We start from the raw sequence: 17,109 nt of genomic DNA, 5'->3' as shown, positions 1-17,109 counted from the left end.
GAATCCTGTAATGTGTACCAGCCTTTACTCTGCTTCTGACCGAGGAAAATGTTCTCCATTAGGGGGCGATATGGAGAAATTGGTCAGGATGTTTTTATGGCAGGATCAGGATCTGGGTTGAATAGGGATTGTTTTTCAGGATGTTTTAAAGACTAGTTTGACCTGCAAACAACATTTTTAACTTAAAATATTTCTCATCCTGCACTCTAAATAAATTTTGTGCATCAATTTGTGCCTTTTCAGCAACATTTCATAAATTCAGTCTTGTCTTGTATCCTCTTTAGCGTTTTTTCTCTAGATGTTTATGAAGCACATTTTCAAAAATCCCGAAAAAGTAAGTCTATTCTATTCTGTTCCATTCTATACTATTCTGTTCTATTCTATAAATACATTCTTTTTTAAGACGTCAGCTGTAAAAGTCGTTGCGTTTCTGCAGATTGTACAGAGCCTTAGCTTCATACGAGCAGCCTATGCACATCCCAATGCAGTTTAGCAAGACAGACTTTGATGTCGTTTGTGACCTTTACAGAAAATGTAAATGAACACTTAAGTTAGAAAATAATTACTTATTGTAAGATGAAAGCTGGGGACTGTATGAAAATGGACCTGACACTGAAAATAATTTTTAATTGGAAGTAGATTTAACATTTTTAGTGTCTTTTGTATTGTTTAAAGTCAAGGAGAAAAAATAGGAAATTGCCTCTGAAAATATAAGACAGAGCTCCAAAAACTTCCGCTGGAGTTGTTTTGTTTGAGGTTCGTATCAGTCTGAGGTTTCACGTCAAGATAACCAGGACAGAGTTCAGAAACTGCCCATAGTTGAAAAACAAAACCCACAGATTGTCTTACAGATTTGGAGGAACTTGGTTTCTGCTGAAGTGATGAAGCATAAACTCTCACTTCCTGCTCCCTGCGTGCAGTATTTGCATCGCTCCAGCAGAAGGCGTCTGACAAACCCTCTCAGCTGTTACCTGTGAGTCGCTCCACCTGTCCAACCTGCCCCGCACTCACTCCCACACAAAGACACACCTCTACAGCTGCACAACCACCACCGCCACTCCCTGATACAGACCCCGCCTGCTGCTGTACAACAACCTGGATACACTCCGCATGTCTTGTCCAAACAAGCCAGCTCTGCATTAAGCCAGAAAGGGCAGGATAGAGAAGGGAAGAGAGCTGGTGGCTTTAATTCATGTGTTTTAACAATTTTTGCAGATTATTTTGTTTGTGAAGTCTGAGGATCTGAGGAGCAGGTGGTTCGTGTTGCGAGCCAGTATCACCTTACGTCCTGCAGGTAATCTGTGAGTCCTGGAGACGCTGCGGTAACCTGTGAGGAGGCAACACTGAATGGACACAGTATGGGGTCAGATGAGGCCTACAACTTAGTCTTTAAAGGTGAGCACACATACTTTAATCTGATTAGTTTTTGAGGTATTGTTTTGCAAAGTTCCTTCACCTTTCAAATCAAACTTCCTTGTTTATTATTAACTTATATGTACTGGTATATGTGTGTCATCAGAGTACACTACAGTGTTATCAATGAACCACCTGGTGTAGGCTGAATTTACATATCTGTGTGGCTCCATCAGCTGTTGAGGTAAATCATTTTTGCAGGTGTTTTGCAAGCGTGGAAACACTTTACATGAATCTGTGTGTTACTCCAATCACGTTACAAGTTCAGCACATTGTCCCTGTCTAAGTCAGCTGAAGCATGAATAATACAGGACATTGTTGAAACCAGGATGTGAACTTTAATTCTTGCTATCTGTGGCGTTGTTGCAGAACGCTGTGACACTGTGTCTGTTTGAAAATGAACATTTGAGCCAAATGGAAAAGCAGTTCACACCAATCCAGGATATGTCGAAGTGCCGTCGGCACAAAGCTGTTCTTTGACTGAAGCGTCTGTTTATTCTGCACTTACCATATGTAAACAAGAGTAAACAGATGCAGAGGAGGAGTTAAAGTTCCTGTGAGGAGTTTAAAGCTGGTGATGAGACAGACTGAGACTTAAACTGGTGTTTTTGTTCAACTTACTAAAGCAAAAGCAGACTATCTGTAGCAATATCAACTATTTCTTCTCAGTTAGTTTGGTTGTCTCAAAGATTTCATGACAAGTGTAATATTCAACTGTTGACACAAGGCACAATAAGCTGTTTTATTATATGAAAAAGAACAACATGAATCTAGCATGTAAAAAAAAAACTAACAAGCTGAAGAAGGAACCATTTGTCCACAGGGGCTTCTAAAAATCCCATAAGCGAAAAGTTCCTCACAGGTGCTTTAAAGGGGCTGTGAGGAACTGTGAGGGGCTGTTGACTGACCATGTTGAGTAGTGAGAAAAGTGCTAAAAACAATTACTATGACTAATTTTGTAGTGATGGTGGACACTGGAGTCTAACTGTCAGACAGGAAAAGGACAGAAGAGCAGAAAAAAGATAAACAGGAGAGTGATACAGCCAAAGCTAAAGGCTAATTAGCCTTTAGCTTGGGCTCTTTAATGTGAAATGGGAATATTTACTGCTATATTGCAGACAGATTTGGGATTCAAATACTTGCATGTTCACCCCCTAGTTTGTCAAAGTTCCAGTTGCTACAGTGGTCTTAGAGGACAAGATGTTCCTGTAGGATGCAGTGGTGTTTTACTATACATCCTAATTACATTCCAAGTATAGCTAGGAGCCATAAAAGTGACATTAACACAGCAGAGAACTTAGTCAGACTAGAGTTATCCCCCTGGTCATATGACCTTACTGGCTCCTTTGCTAACCAGTTTCCACACTTTATCTTGTTTTTAGCTAACAGCTTGTTATCATCTACTCCAGTCACAGGATGCTAATGAACTAAAATCTGACTCTGCTTGAATTTGAAAACACTTTGTTCACATTAAACTTTTCATCAGTGACTGCGATTCACTGCCTACTTTTACGATCATTGTTGCCTCAATAGATACAAGATGTGACCTGAAAATAGCACTAATGTGACTGTGCGATGAGTCCTCTTAGCGAAGGAGCTACTACTGTTGACAACTTCTGCTAATTTGTTGTTTGTACAGCTGTGATCCCAATATTCCTTCTTTTCTCTTTATTTTACTGTACGATTGAAGGCCGTATTAGCCTCATCTTGCCCTTTAGTACACTTCACTATACAACAGGAGATACTCATGGTTTAAAATATTGAGTAGATAGTGGGAAACGTGGGCGAAAGGCCTTTATTCAGCTCTGACATCTAGTAAGTGATGTGTCCCTCTTTGCGATCAAGTGGGTAAGGTCCATATGGTCAAAAGCCTGTTTAAACAAATGTCTTAAGCTGCTTTTTGAAAGCTTCTGTAGAGACAGTACAGTATATTTACAAAGGAAGATTATTCCAAAGGGATGGAGCCAGAAGTTCAAAGGTACAATCACCTCAGGTGTTTGATCTAGCACGGGACCCTGGTCACAAGACCCAAGGGACAGACAGGTGATGTCAGAATGGAAGAGAGATGTACACAGGTGATTGACCATGGCTAGTTCATGTGTTGCATGAAAAACATGATTGTCCATTCATCAAGTTTCTACGTCTGTGCACTTTTTTAGCCTAACTTTTAGGAAATGTGATGTGTTTACTTTTACAGGGACATGATAGAATTCATATGTTGATGAAAAAGTCGTCCCAGGTCATTGTTCAGAAAGTTTAACTGGTTCCAATACAACTAATACTATAGATATTGGATTATGATGTATATGGATTAAAAAATAATGATAATATTTGGAGTGTTGCTGATGTAGTTAAGTGAAATACAATCTGGGGAGACTTTCATTCTGAAAACCAACTTGATGTTTTGATGTTTCTGTCTTTTTCTGTTTCTGACTTCCTGTCCTTGATCTGCTCTGTGCTTCTGCTCAGAAATAGATCTGCTGCAAAGGGGTTTGATAGTAGTGGAAATGGAGCCGAAATGAGCCAGTTAGCAAACAAATCAACTAAATTAAAACCTTTCAGCTCTGGTGTTAAGGCAAAGCAGGGATGGAGTGAACACAAATCTCTTGGAAGTTATCTGCAAGGTTTGATATCAGCCCTGTGGCTCCACCAGCCAGATTGGATCTATGCATACCTTGGCTCCCCTGGTGCAGTATGCCAGAAACCATCCATGCAGTATTTTAGCTTCACTTTAACAATGGGAGGAGATGGGGGCATGCCGTCCATGTTTATATAGAGACAATGGGCTAAGCACAGCAGGGCTTCAGTTTCGAATCTATATGCTAAACCAAGTTAAGCTAATCACAACTAGCCATTCATTTTAATCTTATACAGATCACAGAGACTTGTCCACAAACTGGAGTTTAATACAGTAAAATATGACAATTCCTCTCTCTTGTAGCAAGTGAACCGTGAAGTTCACAAACTGGTTATCTCTGAACACTTGCTGCTGCACAGCACTCAGCACTGAGATACTTTTTAATCTCAGTAATGTGAGCAGGTTTCCATTCCTTTTAGTGATTTACAGATAGCTCAGAGAAACATATCTGTTAAATCAAATTCTGTACACTGCGTGTGGAATGTAAAGCCTGCATATTCTCCCCCTGCTTATGTCGCACAGGGCACCATTGTGGAGTTTACAGCTGCGAAGACACTGTTTGCTAACAGACTATGTTGTTTTAAGTGCTTGTATTGCCCAAACAGGTTTTTAATGATGCACAGAATTAGGAAACAGTGGCAGAAGTTGCTTTGTTGCACTGGATCATGTTTTTAAAACGACAAATTGTTTGTATTAATGACCATCAAATCAGAAAAACATGGAGAACACCCAGTGAAATTGCTTGTATTGTATTTGAGTTTTTTCCAGGATCTCAAGCTTTAAGCAGTGGCATCAGTGCACAGCACAGAAGTTGTATTTCCAGTCCTTAATGTCAATAAAACAAACAAAACTCACAGAGCGCAGACCTTGGCCAAGCATAATGTGATTGTCACCAACACTTTAGTCCTACTTTAATGTTATACTCCCTTTCAACAGACTGTCTGCTACAATTTGGTCTTAGTTGCAGCTTTGTATGATAATTTGTTACCTGACAGTGTTGAAAATTATGATGACCCAGTACATATTTCATATTCCAGATCTTAGTATCCTGAATATTGGCAGGATCTGGATCATACTTTTACATCTGTCAGAAATTATGGTGACCTTGTCTTGTATTGTTTTGTAAAGCAATCCAACCATTTATAGTGGATTTATATGCATATATGGTGAAAACGGCCCTATCTCACAATGATACAGAATCCTTTAACAAAGTCCTGGATCTAGACGGTGATCCAGATCAACTCCAAAATGTATTCATTTCTTCCTTATACCATTTTGAGCATTTCCTGAAAATTTCATCAAGATCCGTTTGTTACTTTTTAAGTTATGTTGTTCACAAACTCTCCTAAAAACATAACCTCCTTGGCGGAGGTAATGAAACTTAAGTCTTCCCTACAATGTCTCAAGTGTGTCCCAGCGCCCTCAAAATTAACAAACCAGGCCAGCAAGCTTTGAGGCCTCTTGTCCTGTATCACCATAGAGACCAGGGGTATTGTTTGCATAAGAAGTTACTCAGTTGTGGAGAAGAAGAGGACCACAACTAGGAAAACAGGCACTCTTACCTCGCCCACAGCGGAAAAAGAATTACAGTGAGCCGGCTGCAACGCAACGATTCAAGCAAAACTTGTCAGACATTCCTCACCAGGATCTCAGAGTTAAACATTGTGTGAGTTAGGGACTAGGGGGCAGGGACACCAGGGGTTTCAGAGTGTACCTTTGAAAAGGTTTGCAGGTGTTCAAGGAAAATGTGCCAGCCTTTTTTTTTATCAGTGATTCTAACAGAAATCAAGACAGAAAACTACCTCTGCTTGAAGGCTGTCTGGTGGCTAATATTGCAGCAAATAGAGCATACAAATGAGTTGCAGATGTTCTAAATTAGAGCATTTTTAAGACAGTCACGTCTATTTTTGTTACAAAATCTGGGTTTAGAGTTAAATCTTGATGTTAGGAAGAGTAAAAGTTAAAAACATAGCCTCACATGGAGAAGAAGTAACTGTTCCAAACCCTAATATTCATCAAAACATGAACAATATCGCCACCCAATTAAAATAATAGCCTAAGTCATTTTTTGACTTTTTGGTGTAAATCATCTCTTGATAATGCTGGCCATCTCTGGTAAAAGCGCTGAAATCTTTAGCTTAAAGGATCATGCTCTTTAACCCCTTTACAGGACAATGGCCTATGTCAAGAGGGTGAGTTGGGCCATTTTATTTCTAGCCTTAGTCAAAATTTTGAATATTTAGGATAAAATATGTGACTTGGGCAATTTGACAAGCTTTCATGACGGCGGCTGCTTCAAGAAGAAAGAGAAACTTAAGCACAAATACTGCAGACACTGTAAACATGATTCTTGAATCAGTTTCAAAATGGTGAGTGATGAGGTTCACCATCATAAAGGCTAGGGCAATGTTGTGGAGTAATTTAGTCTAAATTTCACAAGTTGTAGTTTAACTACAAATTTAGCTACTTTTAGCTAGCTGCCTATTCCCGGCTAACCCACTCATTTCTGGAACCAAACATAAATAAGCACAAGGCAATAATACCCCTCAAAGTTTTAGATTAAAGAAATATTTTTGCTTTTTGGTAGGAGATGTATCAGTATGCCTACTCAGTGTATGACTGACCTGACATTTGTTCAGTTTAGGTTGGAGTTACTTATGTTTTGAGTTTGCTTTATGGAACTAAAGGACAGCGAATGCTCAGGTTTCATAAAGTTGTCAAAACTGGATGTTGGAAATGGGTTAGATTTGCCTAAGTCACTCTAGAACAGTCATTCCCAAAGCCTGGGTCCTGACCCAAAGGTGGGTCCCCAGAGATTTTTTAAGGGTCACCAAATTAGTTTTCAAAATGTTTACTCAAAATTCACGCGTTCCTTAACCAGAAGAAGTCTCCCCTCGCCAATTTGTTCACTGATGATTGGCTCCTCATACTGTCATAGCTGGTTATGTTTTCATTGTGAAGGGTCATTGCCATAATGTTTACTGTAAGTGGAAACATGTAACCGCTTTTCAAAAGTCTGAAGCCATGAGCTGACGTTACTCAAACAACCAAAGCCAAACCACTGTATGTTTCCTACTGTTTTACAGCACTCAGAGGAAAACGCTGTCACTGCGTCACCATCACACATATGAAAGAGCTGACCCATTTATTACTTTGATTGTTAGTTTCCAAAAGACAGATTTGAAGTCAGATTCAAAACCCCTTTGAGTTTGAAAGTCTAAAGTCCCTGCTGGATCTTGGACAGGTACCAGCTGCAGAAACAGGGCTGTTACAGCTTGTTACAGCTGTGCTGTGACCTCACGCTGAAAAACAGGCATGAACATTGATGTACATTGCGTCTTAATATCATGCCCTGAAAATCACATGACTGGGGTACAATTCTGAAAAGCAAACAGGCTAACCCTTAAAGTAGAAATGCAAGTATTTTCAGAAAAAAAGTTTGGGAAACACTCCTCTAGAACGTAAGAAAAATTGGCCTAAGTCACTTTATTCTTTCATGTTACACGATTATATTCTCTGCATGTCAACAATCATCCTCTGTAAAGGCCTTTTTGATTGAAATGTTTAATACATTTCATATGCTCTGTATTAGGTAAAGTTTTTGTGTTTTTTCAAAAACTTGAAAAAATGACTGAGGCTATTATTTAAATAGGGTAAGGATATACACAAGTTATTCTCTTCATTTATTAGATCAGGTCAGAAAAAGATGGTGATATGAGGAGTAGGGAATGCTGGGAGTGATATATAGCAAGTGACATATAGTAAGAGGTCAGAGGGTGCTGAACAAATTAGCCTCAGCTGTATGAAATATAGGCCACAAAACGTGACAGACATGCTCTACCTGCTAAACCAAACCGGTACCCTCCAGGGAAACATATAGTTAATACTCTTTTCCCTTTAAACAGTACAATGTTTGATGATTGGGTTATTTTGTTTTGATAATTTGTACAAATTGAAATTAACAGGAGCTCCAGTCTATACACGTGTACTGGTAGAATATTATTACTCAGATTCACAGTGTGTTAAAACTTGAAATACAAGTTCTTATTAAATCATGCAAACTCAGGTAACAACCAGCATAGAAAACTGAATCGAAGGAAAGTATAAGCTCAGCTAGCACTGTCATATGACCTCTAAGAAATCAATTGCAAAAGCCCAACATTTTGTACCTACTCAACGCAAACCTAAAAGAGGAGCTTCACAAGCACATCAGATAAGAATGGACTTGTAGTTGAAATCTTCAGCCTCATGACTGTCACCTGTAGACATTCTTCAACGGAAACGAGGTGTGGCCTCACTCGTGATCAACTGCAGCTTCTTGAGCTCTCGCACTGGCTTCATTCTTTCCAACCAGACTGATCCCCCATGCCTTCAGTCATCACGCTTATCTGTGCGAACAGCTTGCTGACTGTACTCTCTTATTTAAGCACAGCCAGGAGAATCATTATAAACTTATTGTCTTACTCTCCCTGCAAGAAAGCAAATAAGTGTATTTCCCAAATTGTTCAACAAGCTATTAGCTCCCATCACACCCTAAATCCATGTTTAATTGCTGTGAAGATGTCACAAGAATTGCAGTAATTATCCTAGTATTCGGGAGCTCACACGCCTCAGCAAGAATCTGACTGTGTCTCCTCCCGTTCAGCAGTTATCCCAGTCTTACTGTGTTTCCATAATGTGCTCATACTTTCCTATCTGTGCCAATTAAGCCCAGCCTTTCTGCTCTCTGAGTCAGCTACTTACAACTGAAACCCAAACATTAGTCAGTGACATGTACAGAGGGGGGTGTCTGCGGTCTTTCTCTCCTGTTTACTCTTTGGGTTGGTTCCTCGGTCCAAGATTAAAGGAAGTAGCAGCCTGACTTGTTCCACCTGATCTGCATCACATCACTTGCTGTAGCTGTATTTCCTGAAACAAGGCTTCTCTTGTGAGGGGGTTTTGCTTTAAAGTTTTTCAGTTAAGAGAGGAGGAAATGTGTGTTTTTCTTCCATAAAAAGGACAGGAATGTTCAAATCCCAATAAACTTTTCCTGCAGTTTCATCGAAATTAGTCCCTGCGGATCAATGATAATATGTTAAGAATAAATGAAAATGATAAAAGACAAGCAAAGAGAAGAATGATGTGAAACTTATTTAGTGAAAAACTAAAAGACCTCCAATGAAGAAAACTGAGTGTTAAGTGTGAAGTTTTCTTCATCATACAGTACACCTATACCCATCACTGGATGTTTCAGCTCTTTCTCTGCTTAGCTTTCTTTACTCAATCCCTGCTGATGGAAATAAAAAAACAAATAACAAAATACTCAGTTTATTTTAGGACTGGCATCAGTGTGTGCTGGGACAGCCAGTGGCTTAACGAGATCCCTGTTTAGCTCCTTATTAATCAATAATTTGGTGCATTTTTTACAGGCCATTATCCATTCTACTTGTGATATTCAATTTTTTCTCTCTCTGCGAAGTCAAAATGATTCACGTATTTACCATGAAGGTGGAGTGTTTTTTAAATCGGGACGTTAAATCGCTGATGGTGTAATTAACCCCACTCCTAGACAGCTCAGACTGAGGACTTTGAGAGCAACCAAGAAAGACACACCTTGACTGAAGGCTCCTATTAAAAAAAGGCTATAAAAGAAAGAGTGGGTGTCACTGGTTTTGCAAATTAAAGACACAGGAAATACGACTTTTGTCTAATTTATTCAGGAAATACTGGAATTGTTTTGCAATAGCATTTAATTGAAATAATTGTGTTTCCTGATCCACTTGTCTTCCCTGCAGTGGTCCTAATAGGAGAATCAGGCGTAGGAAAAAGCAATCTGCTGGCCCGCTTCACTAAAAACGAGTTCAACCATGATAGTCGCACAACCATCGGGGTGGAGTTCAGCTCCCGGACCGTGCAGCTTGGAGGTTTCACCATCAAGGCTCAGATCTGGGACACGGCCGGGCTGGAGAGATACAGAGCCATCACATCTGCGTAAGTGTTAAAAACCATCACACCTGAAATAGATCCATCAGTGTGAATGTGTCCCATTTCTACACATTCACACTGAACAGGGTGTGTGCTTCATTTTCAAGGGCATCTATGAGAGTTATGGGATTTCTGCAGCGAAGACTATTCATTAAACCTACTCATGTTAAACTGTTGTCCTTATCCCTCAATAACCAGAACTAATTCAAAGGGGTGTTGTTATGTCATGTCATAAAATTTGGTAACACTTTACTTTAGAAGCCCGCAAATTTCATCACACTTAGGTAATAATTAGACAAAGTTGTTTTTCTTATATCTTTGAAATTAGCACATAAATCCTTTAAAATAATTTCCAAATTTATTGTCACAAGTTACAATTGGTGGGTTACTGTGTTTTTCCAGTTTCTTTGAAATCTACTCCAAATTGCAAAGTAAAGTTTCTGCTACTTCCAGAGAGCCAGGTGATGAATAGCTGCTTAGTTCTTGAAAACAAAAGTTAGATTCATTGTTTCCTCTGATAATTACCTTTCAATTATGTTATTCAATTTTCCAATAAGCAGTTGATAGTTAGCTGTTTGTTATTTAATTTCACCAAGTTCTTTAGTACCAAGTTTGTTGATGTGCATAATTGAGATCACATGTAAAAGGATATACCTTTATGATTAGGCCTAAAATGTTTTACATGATACCACTGAAGGCTTCAGATGTGATATTCACCAAAAGTGGGGTTGTAAATTGGCCTTACCTGATTGTGATAGACCAGGGGTGGCCAACCAGTCGGAGACCAAGAGCTACATACAATTTATTGTGTTTGTTAGTGTGTTTAAATTTGTACTAGAGAAGAGAAACTGAAACTTAAGTATCAATCTGTACACCAAAATATTGATCGACACTGGACCCAACGTTGGCATCAGTATATCAATATTTTAGATTGATCGGCACACCGCTACTCATAACTTTATAAATACATTTTTATGACAGGGTCAAAGATCCGCTCACCGAAAGGCAAAGAGCCACATGTAGCTCGCGAAGTGCAGGTTGGTCACCCCTGTAACAGACACTGTGAATACAGGCTCACTGCAAAACAGAATCTGGCCAAAAGTTATGTGCTAATTTTCACGAATTTCTCATGAAATTTTCAATTTAAAATTTCAAAGAAATAAGAAAAAACTTTGTCTTATTATTACCTAAGTGCGGTGAAATTTGCGGACCTCTAAAGTTAAGTGTTACCTAAAGTTTCATTATGGTTTTATTTGGTTTCTTGTCCTGTGGCATAATAGAAATCAGCATGTCACTGGTGCAACTACTCTTGGTGGCCAGTAAGAAAACCATTACAAGGAGATGGTTAAATCCAATTCAGCCCTCCGTGGATGATTGGATTGGAATAACTTTTGAGATATTTAAAAAGGAAAAATTGACCTACTAAATAAAACTACAAATGGACAAATTTTGTTTACCAGATTTGGAATAACTGGATTATATTTATTTCCCCTAAGAGAGCAGACTTCAATTGATCTCACTGGTATTCTTATTTATTTATTTATTTATTTTTTGAGCATCAAATCTTAACTTCATGACTGTTAATTCCTTTTTTTGTTTGTTTTTCTATGACAACAGTGGCAGGAAACCACCCTACTTCTTTGTCTAGTCCTATGCAAGCTGTTCTATCTTTACTAAAGAAGCAATAGAGTTCTCTTTGTTTGAGCTTTCGAGATTTATTTGATAGAGTTTATCCAGAGTAAACTTATTTCTATCTTTAAAAGGCTAAAAAGCATTCACTATTGTTGTTGTTTTTTTTCTTCTTTTTTTTCTTTTTGTTTTCTTATCAACTTTTGGTTATAATTAAATATATCCCAGAAGGGTGGTCATTAAGTAACATTCTATCAATGGACTGTGTGGACTGTGACTCTACTTCTCCAAACTCTGTCAGAATAATTGATGTTGCCTTTTTGTTTGTTCTGGACTCAAAACAAAACTGGAAGGACCTGGATTTGTTTGCAATAATGATGAAATACTTTTGTATTATTCTCTCCTTTCAAAATAAAAATAAATTAACATGTTTTTGTATGGGTTAAAGACACACTCTCTTATTAAAACACTAACCATGTCATAGCCAGTTATGGAGAAGCTCAGTCAGATTCTCAGGTCTAAGTTGTCTCATCTTAATCCAGCAGCCCAGCGAAGCTTTCAGCAAACAAGAGTCTGCTTATTTTCCCCGATGAAACAACAGCAGCACAATTTTGAATAATATTTTGAACAAAACTAAGACACAACTGCTTTTTCTTTTGGCACCAGCCTTGTGTTCAACTTGGCAGTGGATTAACACTGTGTAACTAAGCCCCAAAGTCTCAATTAGTGGAGATGATGGCTCATCCTTCATTTGTGATTCATAAAAGTGTGTTTATTCATAGAGAATCAGCCAAATGGAACTTTCAGTCATAATATTTGCTTTCCTCTAAGATGTTGTAAGCAACACGTTGTTCTGGCAGATGCACAGGTCTGAGTGTTGCACATCTTTTCAACCTGCAGGTGTTTTTAGCATGGCTTGCAGAAGCTAAAGACTGATTTTTAAATCAACATTTCATGCTTGTTTTCTTTCTCAATAGTTCTTGAGCAACCTGTATGTCAGCATCTTAAGGTGGTGCTGTTATCAGGCAAAACACACACAAGGACAGGCACTGATCCCTGGTTCCCTCCCACATTACCTGAAAAACAACCAGCACACTCTTGACTCCTGTCAGCTTACAGCTGGCACACTCAGGTTAAAAAATCCAATTGGTTGGAGCGGAGACTCTGTTTGAACACTCGGCACTCAGCGGGTCTCTGTCCTATCCAGAGCTGCTCCTCATTCATTCTTTTTTTTAATTAAACTAGTGGGATTAACTGTGGAAACTGGTTTTAAAACAATAGAACCATGTCAGTTTTATTTTTAAGACATGGGGAAATCTGAGGATATGCTACACCACTGGATTAGCTCCTTTCTGACAGCTTGGCTTTTTGGGTAATTACTTGCAGACTTATTCCAGTATGCAAATTCTCGCTCCCATGGAATTTCCCATTTGTGCTGTAACAAGCGGCTAAAACCTATTAAAGTGGAATTAATTATGCTCATGGAAGTATGGAGCAGAAATGTAATTGTGAAGGAAGTATTGATTGGTTTTCCACTTCAGACCAATTGTCAGTCGTTACATTTTTCTTTAGTTGAGGGCAGGAGGAAAGAAGATGGGACAAGGCTGAAATCAGCTGCAGTCAATATTTCTATCAGTAACAAACAGTGGGATCAAGTTCAGTATGAACAGGTTCATTCTTACTGATGAACTAAGTTTTTACTTCCCATCTACAGTATGTAGTTTCCCTTACTGCTTTGGTTCACTGTTACTGCTCTTTTCCTCCATTGAAAAAGCACTTACACTCTATCTGAGGTCACAAAGGCTTTCAAAACTGTCTCAAAAGAGAAGATTTTTCACTGACTGTTAACAGATGTTGATGTATTTTGACCAAATTTCAAGAGATCTCCTGCAAGCTCCAGAATCATCACACATTTTAACAGATACACACATTAACAGCAGTTTTCAGTGGAATGCAATACATTAAAGAAGCCAAGTGATGTGATTTTAGCAGTGTATCATAGTCATTTTGATACAATCCGGCATTAGTCACTATCTGCCAACAAGAAGTTTTTAAGGATTGCTTCATATTAATGCCTTTGTTGTTCTGACTCTGAAGTCTGAGCTGCACAGCCAAAGTTCCTGGGCATGTACAGTCTTATTCTATTTCACCTGAGTGTTTGAAGCAGCTCCCCTCACAGGGAGTTCAAATCTTTTGGCAAACATTGCACAAGCCATATTGTGCTGTAGCTATGTTTGTATGACTAATAATTATTGCACTGATATTTAATATTGGGTCTTTGCAAAGAATTCTTTAACTTCTGTTGAAATTTTGTGGCGTTATAATACCCCGGGAATAAACAATATATACTTTTTAAAGAATGAATTTAAAAAGTATATATTGTTTCCTGACATGTTGATGTCCTAACTATGTTTTAGTCAGTTAATACCTAGTTAAACAAAAAAAAAAAAAAAAAAAAAAAAAACTGGTCTGAAACCTTTGGACCAGATTTTACCTGATTTCCCTATTACTTATTAGTGTTCACTGGGATGCAAAACCCTATGTATGGCAGGAAGGTATTTATAATCAGCATTTAGCTTGTCAACAAAGCAGGTAATAAACTACAGAATACTTCACTTCCTTGATTGGTAGAGACCAAAACAGAGCCAAAATAAGCTGCAGCTTCTGATGCTGAAAAAATGAAGCTTAGGTGGAAATGCAAGGGGGGGGGAAATGAAAGTTCCTTTATTTTCCAAAAGATAAGGAGAACCCATCAAAACCAAAATAAGCAAAATAAACATTTCTACAACCTTGTATAAAAATGATTCAGTCCTAATAGCTCATTTCATTTTGATTATATCACACTTTAATGTATTGGCTGGACATGGCTGATTAGCCCAAAGGAAGTTGGAGTTGGCATTTAGGAAAAGGCAACCCCTGTTTTTAGACTTTTTATGCTTCATATGAATGCTTAGGCTATATCTATCTGTAACCACCAAGTGTTTCAATATGCAGTGCTACTTTTCATCAAAAAAGTTTGCTATATAACCTTCAAAGGTGGTGAAATGCAAGTGTTGTGGTAAAAAAAAAAAAACAGTTTATAGTTCTCAGCTCTTAGCATACTGCATCTGAAATGAGACGAAGAGCGGAAAATGTCACCAGCAGTGTGAACTCTAAAAGATACACTTCTCCTAACAGGTATTACAGGGGTGCAGTTGGGGCCCTGCTCGTCTTTGACATCACCAAACACCTGACCTATGAGAGTGCAGAGCGCTGGCTGAAGGAGCTGTACGAACACGCCGACCCCAACATCGTGGTAATGCTGGTGGGCAACAAGACCGATCTGGAGTCAGTGAGGTCTGTGCCCACCGAGGAGGCTCGAAGCTTTGCAGGTAGAATGACACTCAAAATTATTTGCTTAACTAAAACTACAACAAATAGGAATCTAATAATATCATTTAAGGAAACTGACTTGGCTTGTTTATATTTTCAGAAAAGAATGGTCTTTTGTATCTGGAGACCTCGGCTTTGGAGTCAACCAATGTGGAGGCAGCATTCAACAATGTTCTATTAGGTAATTCAATAAGACACATTTAACTTTTTTTATTTTTTAAATAAAATCTCTCTTGTCCAAATTTGCAGCGCTTCACAGAAAAGTATATTTCTCTTCCAACGCAAGGTTAAAGGATCAACTGTTGTGCACGCTGGTTCCCATCAATTTCCTCCCTCTCTCGCTCTTTTCCTTTGCCATAATAAATATATAAAACCAGATGCATGCAATTTCCCATATATACAAGCTTTTTTTTTCAAGTTCAACTCTTTCACCCTGAACTTAACCTCACATCGCCAGATTTCATCTCTGCTGCTCGGGAAGTTAAGGGAGTCTTGGTCTTCAAGAGGTCAGCACAGACTGACCTGTTGTAGTCCCACTGTGGCCTCTTGATTGACTGCTCCTGGAAGGAAAAAAATGATTAACTTTGCCTTTTTTATTTTGTTTCAAGTGCTCTAACCAGCTTTCATACAGCAAGGAAGTTTGATATGTGTACTTGTAAAATATTTGTGTAACTTTTTTCTCTTAAAGCTGAAACACTGCAGTTTATTTTCCATCCACACATCATGTCATTGTTTAATTTGCGGTCACTTTCTGCCACAGAGATTCACAGGAAGTGTGGCGGGAAGAAAACAGGTCGGGGCTCCATCAGTGCTGTGTCTTTTAACAACTCAGGATCAGAAAACACAGAGGAGAGGAAGCCCTGCTGCAGGAACATCTAATCACAAGGAACTACAGGACACCAGAGGCGTCAGGCTGCCTGAGCTCCTCCTTCACCCACAATGCTCTGCTGGAGTCTGAGGCGTTGGGTGTGACACAGCAACAATGGGTGCGATATTAACCGTCCTGAGCTGGCTTTAGTGATGCCACGCTGAACAGACTGATTCACAGGTTGAACAAACTGCATGCTGGTGATGTATTCAAAGAGATTAATATATTTGAATATAGGTCAAAATAAAACACTTCACTGTGCTACTTGTGAAATGACATATTTATAATGCATGCTGAGAACAGGAGGTGAAATGCAAATGATACATGACTTGTAATGTTTTCATTTTAATCATATTGGGGCTTTTATTGGATGTACGCACTACAAGTATTGTTGTGCTTGAGATGTTGATTTCAAATGAGTCTAATATCTGTTGAGAAATAAAGAATTTATGGTGACAGTTTGCCTCAAAAGTGTTATGTGTGTTGTAAAACAAAAGGATGGAACAGAGTGACATCAGGATTTTTAAAGAGCTGAATTTAATATATTATAGATAGCAAAAACTTCTTTTTGCTAAATCAGTTCAGATTGAGACCTGTAGTCCTTTTGTTTTAATCAAAAAGATGTTTACTTAAGATATATGATGATTAAAGGGGAAGTCATTTTGGATAGTGTTGGACAAAAAAGAAATTAAAAACACAACCAACACTGATGAGCAATGAAAAAAGAAGTTCCTGACTAAGCATCATCTGACAGGCTACAGATTTAAACAATAAACAGATGTTTAAATGTGCATAGGATGACTGCAAGCAAAAATCAAGTTTTTTCTTAATCAACTTTGCAGGATTGGTCTTTGCCAGTCTGCATTTGGGTGCCTTTGGAGACGTTCAAGCATATTACAGCCAGGGGTGCAGAGTTTCCAGCCCAAACACGACAAAAACTCTGCCCGACTTAATATAAAAAAGCAGCCTAAATCTAAACCTCAGTAGAAACTCATATTAAAAATTCTTAAAACAATTACATCTAATAAAAAATATATCATAAGCACACAACTGCACTAAATATAAAAAAGAAAAAAGGAAACACAAATAGGCCCCTGACAAGTGTAATCAGACCACCAAATAGCCAACACTGCAAAAGGCGTTTGGCACAACAAGACTTATGGTTTCTGGTGTTGCTGTATTCTTTCAGATTGTGCTCATATTTCTGTGTTAGAATACATGCAAC

General features: G+C 38.5%; 1 protein-coding gene across 1 annotated transcript; it reads left to right on the top strand.

Moving 5' to 3' along the window:
• The first annotated feature begins 863 nt into the window (after positions 1 to 863).
• On the top strand, positions 864 to 16,233 carry LOC141800671 (ras-related protein Rab-25-like). The gene is made up of 5 exons (XM_074683364.1): positions 864 to 1,395; positions 9,826 to 10,021; positions 14,822 to 15,015; positions 15,117 to 15,197; positions 15,777 to 16,233. Exons 1-5 carry the CDS (start codon positions 1,359 to 1,361, stop codon positions 15,893 to 15,895), a joined length of 627 nt encoding a protein of 208 aa, XP_074539465.1. The 5' UTR covers positions 864 to 1,358; the 3' UTR covers positions 15,896 to 16,233.
• Positions 16,234 to 17,109: the final 876 nt, after the last annotated feature.

The sequence above is a fragment of the Halichoeres trimaculatus genome, unplaced genomic scaffold (genome assembly GCF_033239565.1).
Source record: "Halichoeres trimaculatus isolate MK-OKI-2021-1 unplaced genomic scaffold, fHalTri1.1 fHalTri1_scaffold_12, whole genome shotgun sequence".
Taxonomy (NCBI): domain Eukaryota; kingdom Metazoa; phylum Chordata; class Actinopteri; order Labriformes; family Labridae; genus Halichoeres; species Halichoeres trimaculatus.
Note: the sequence above shows the minus strand (reverse complement) of the source record. Positions and strands in the feature narration are given on the sequence as shown.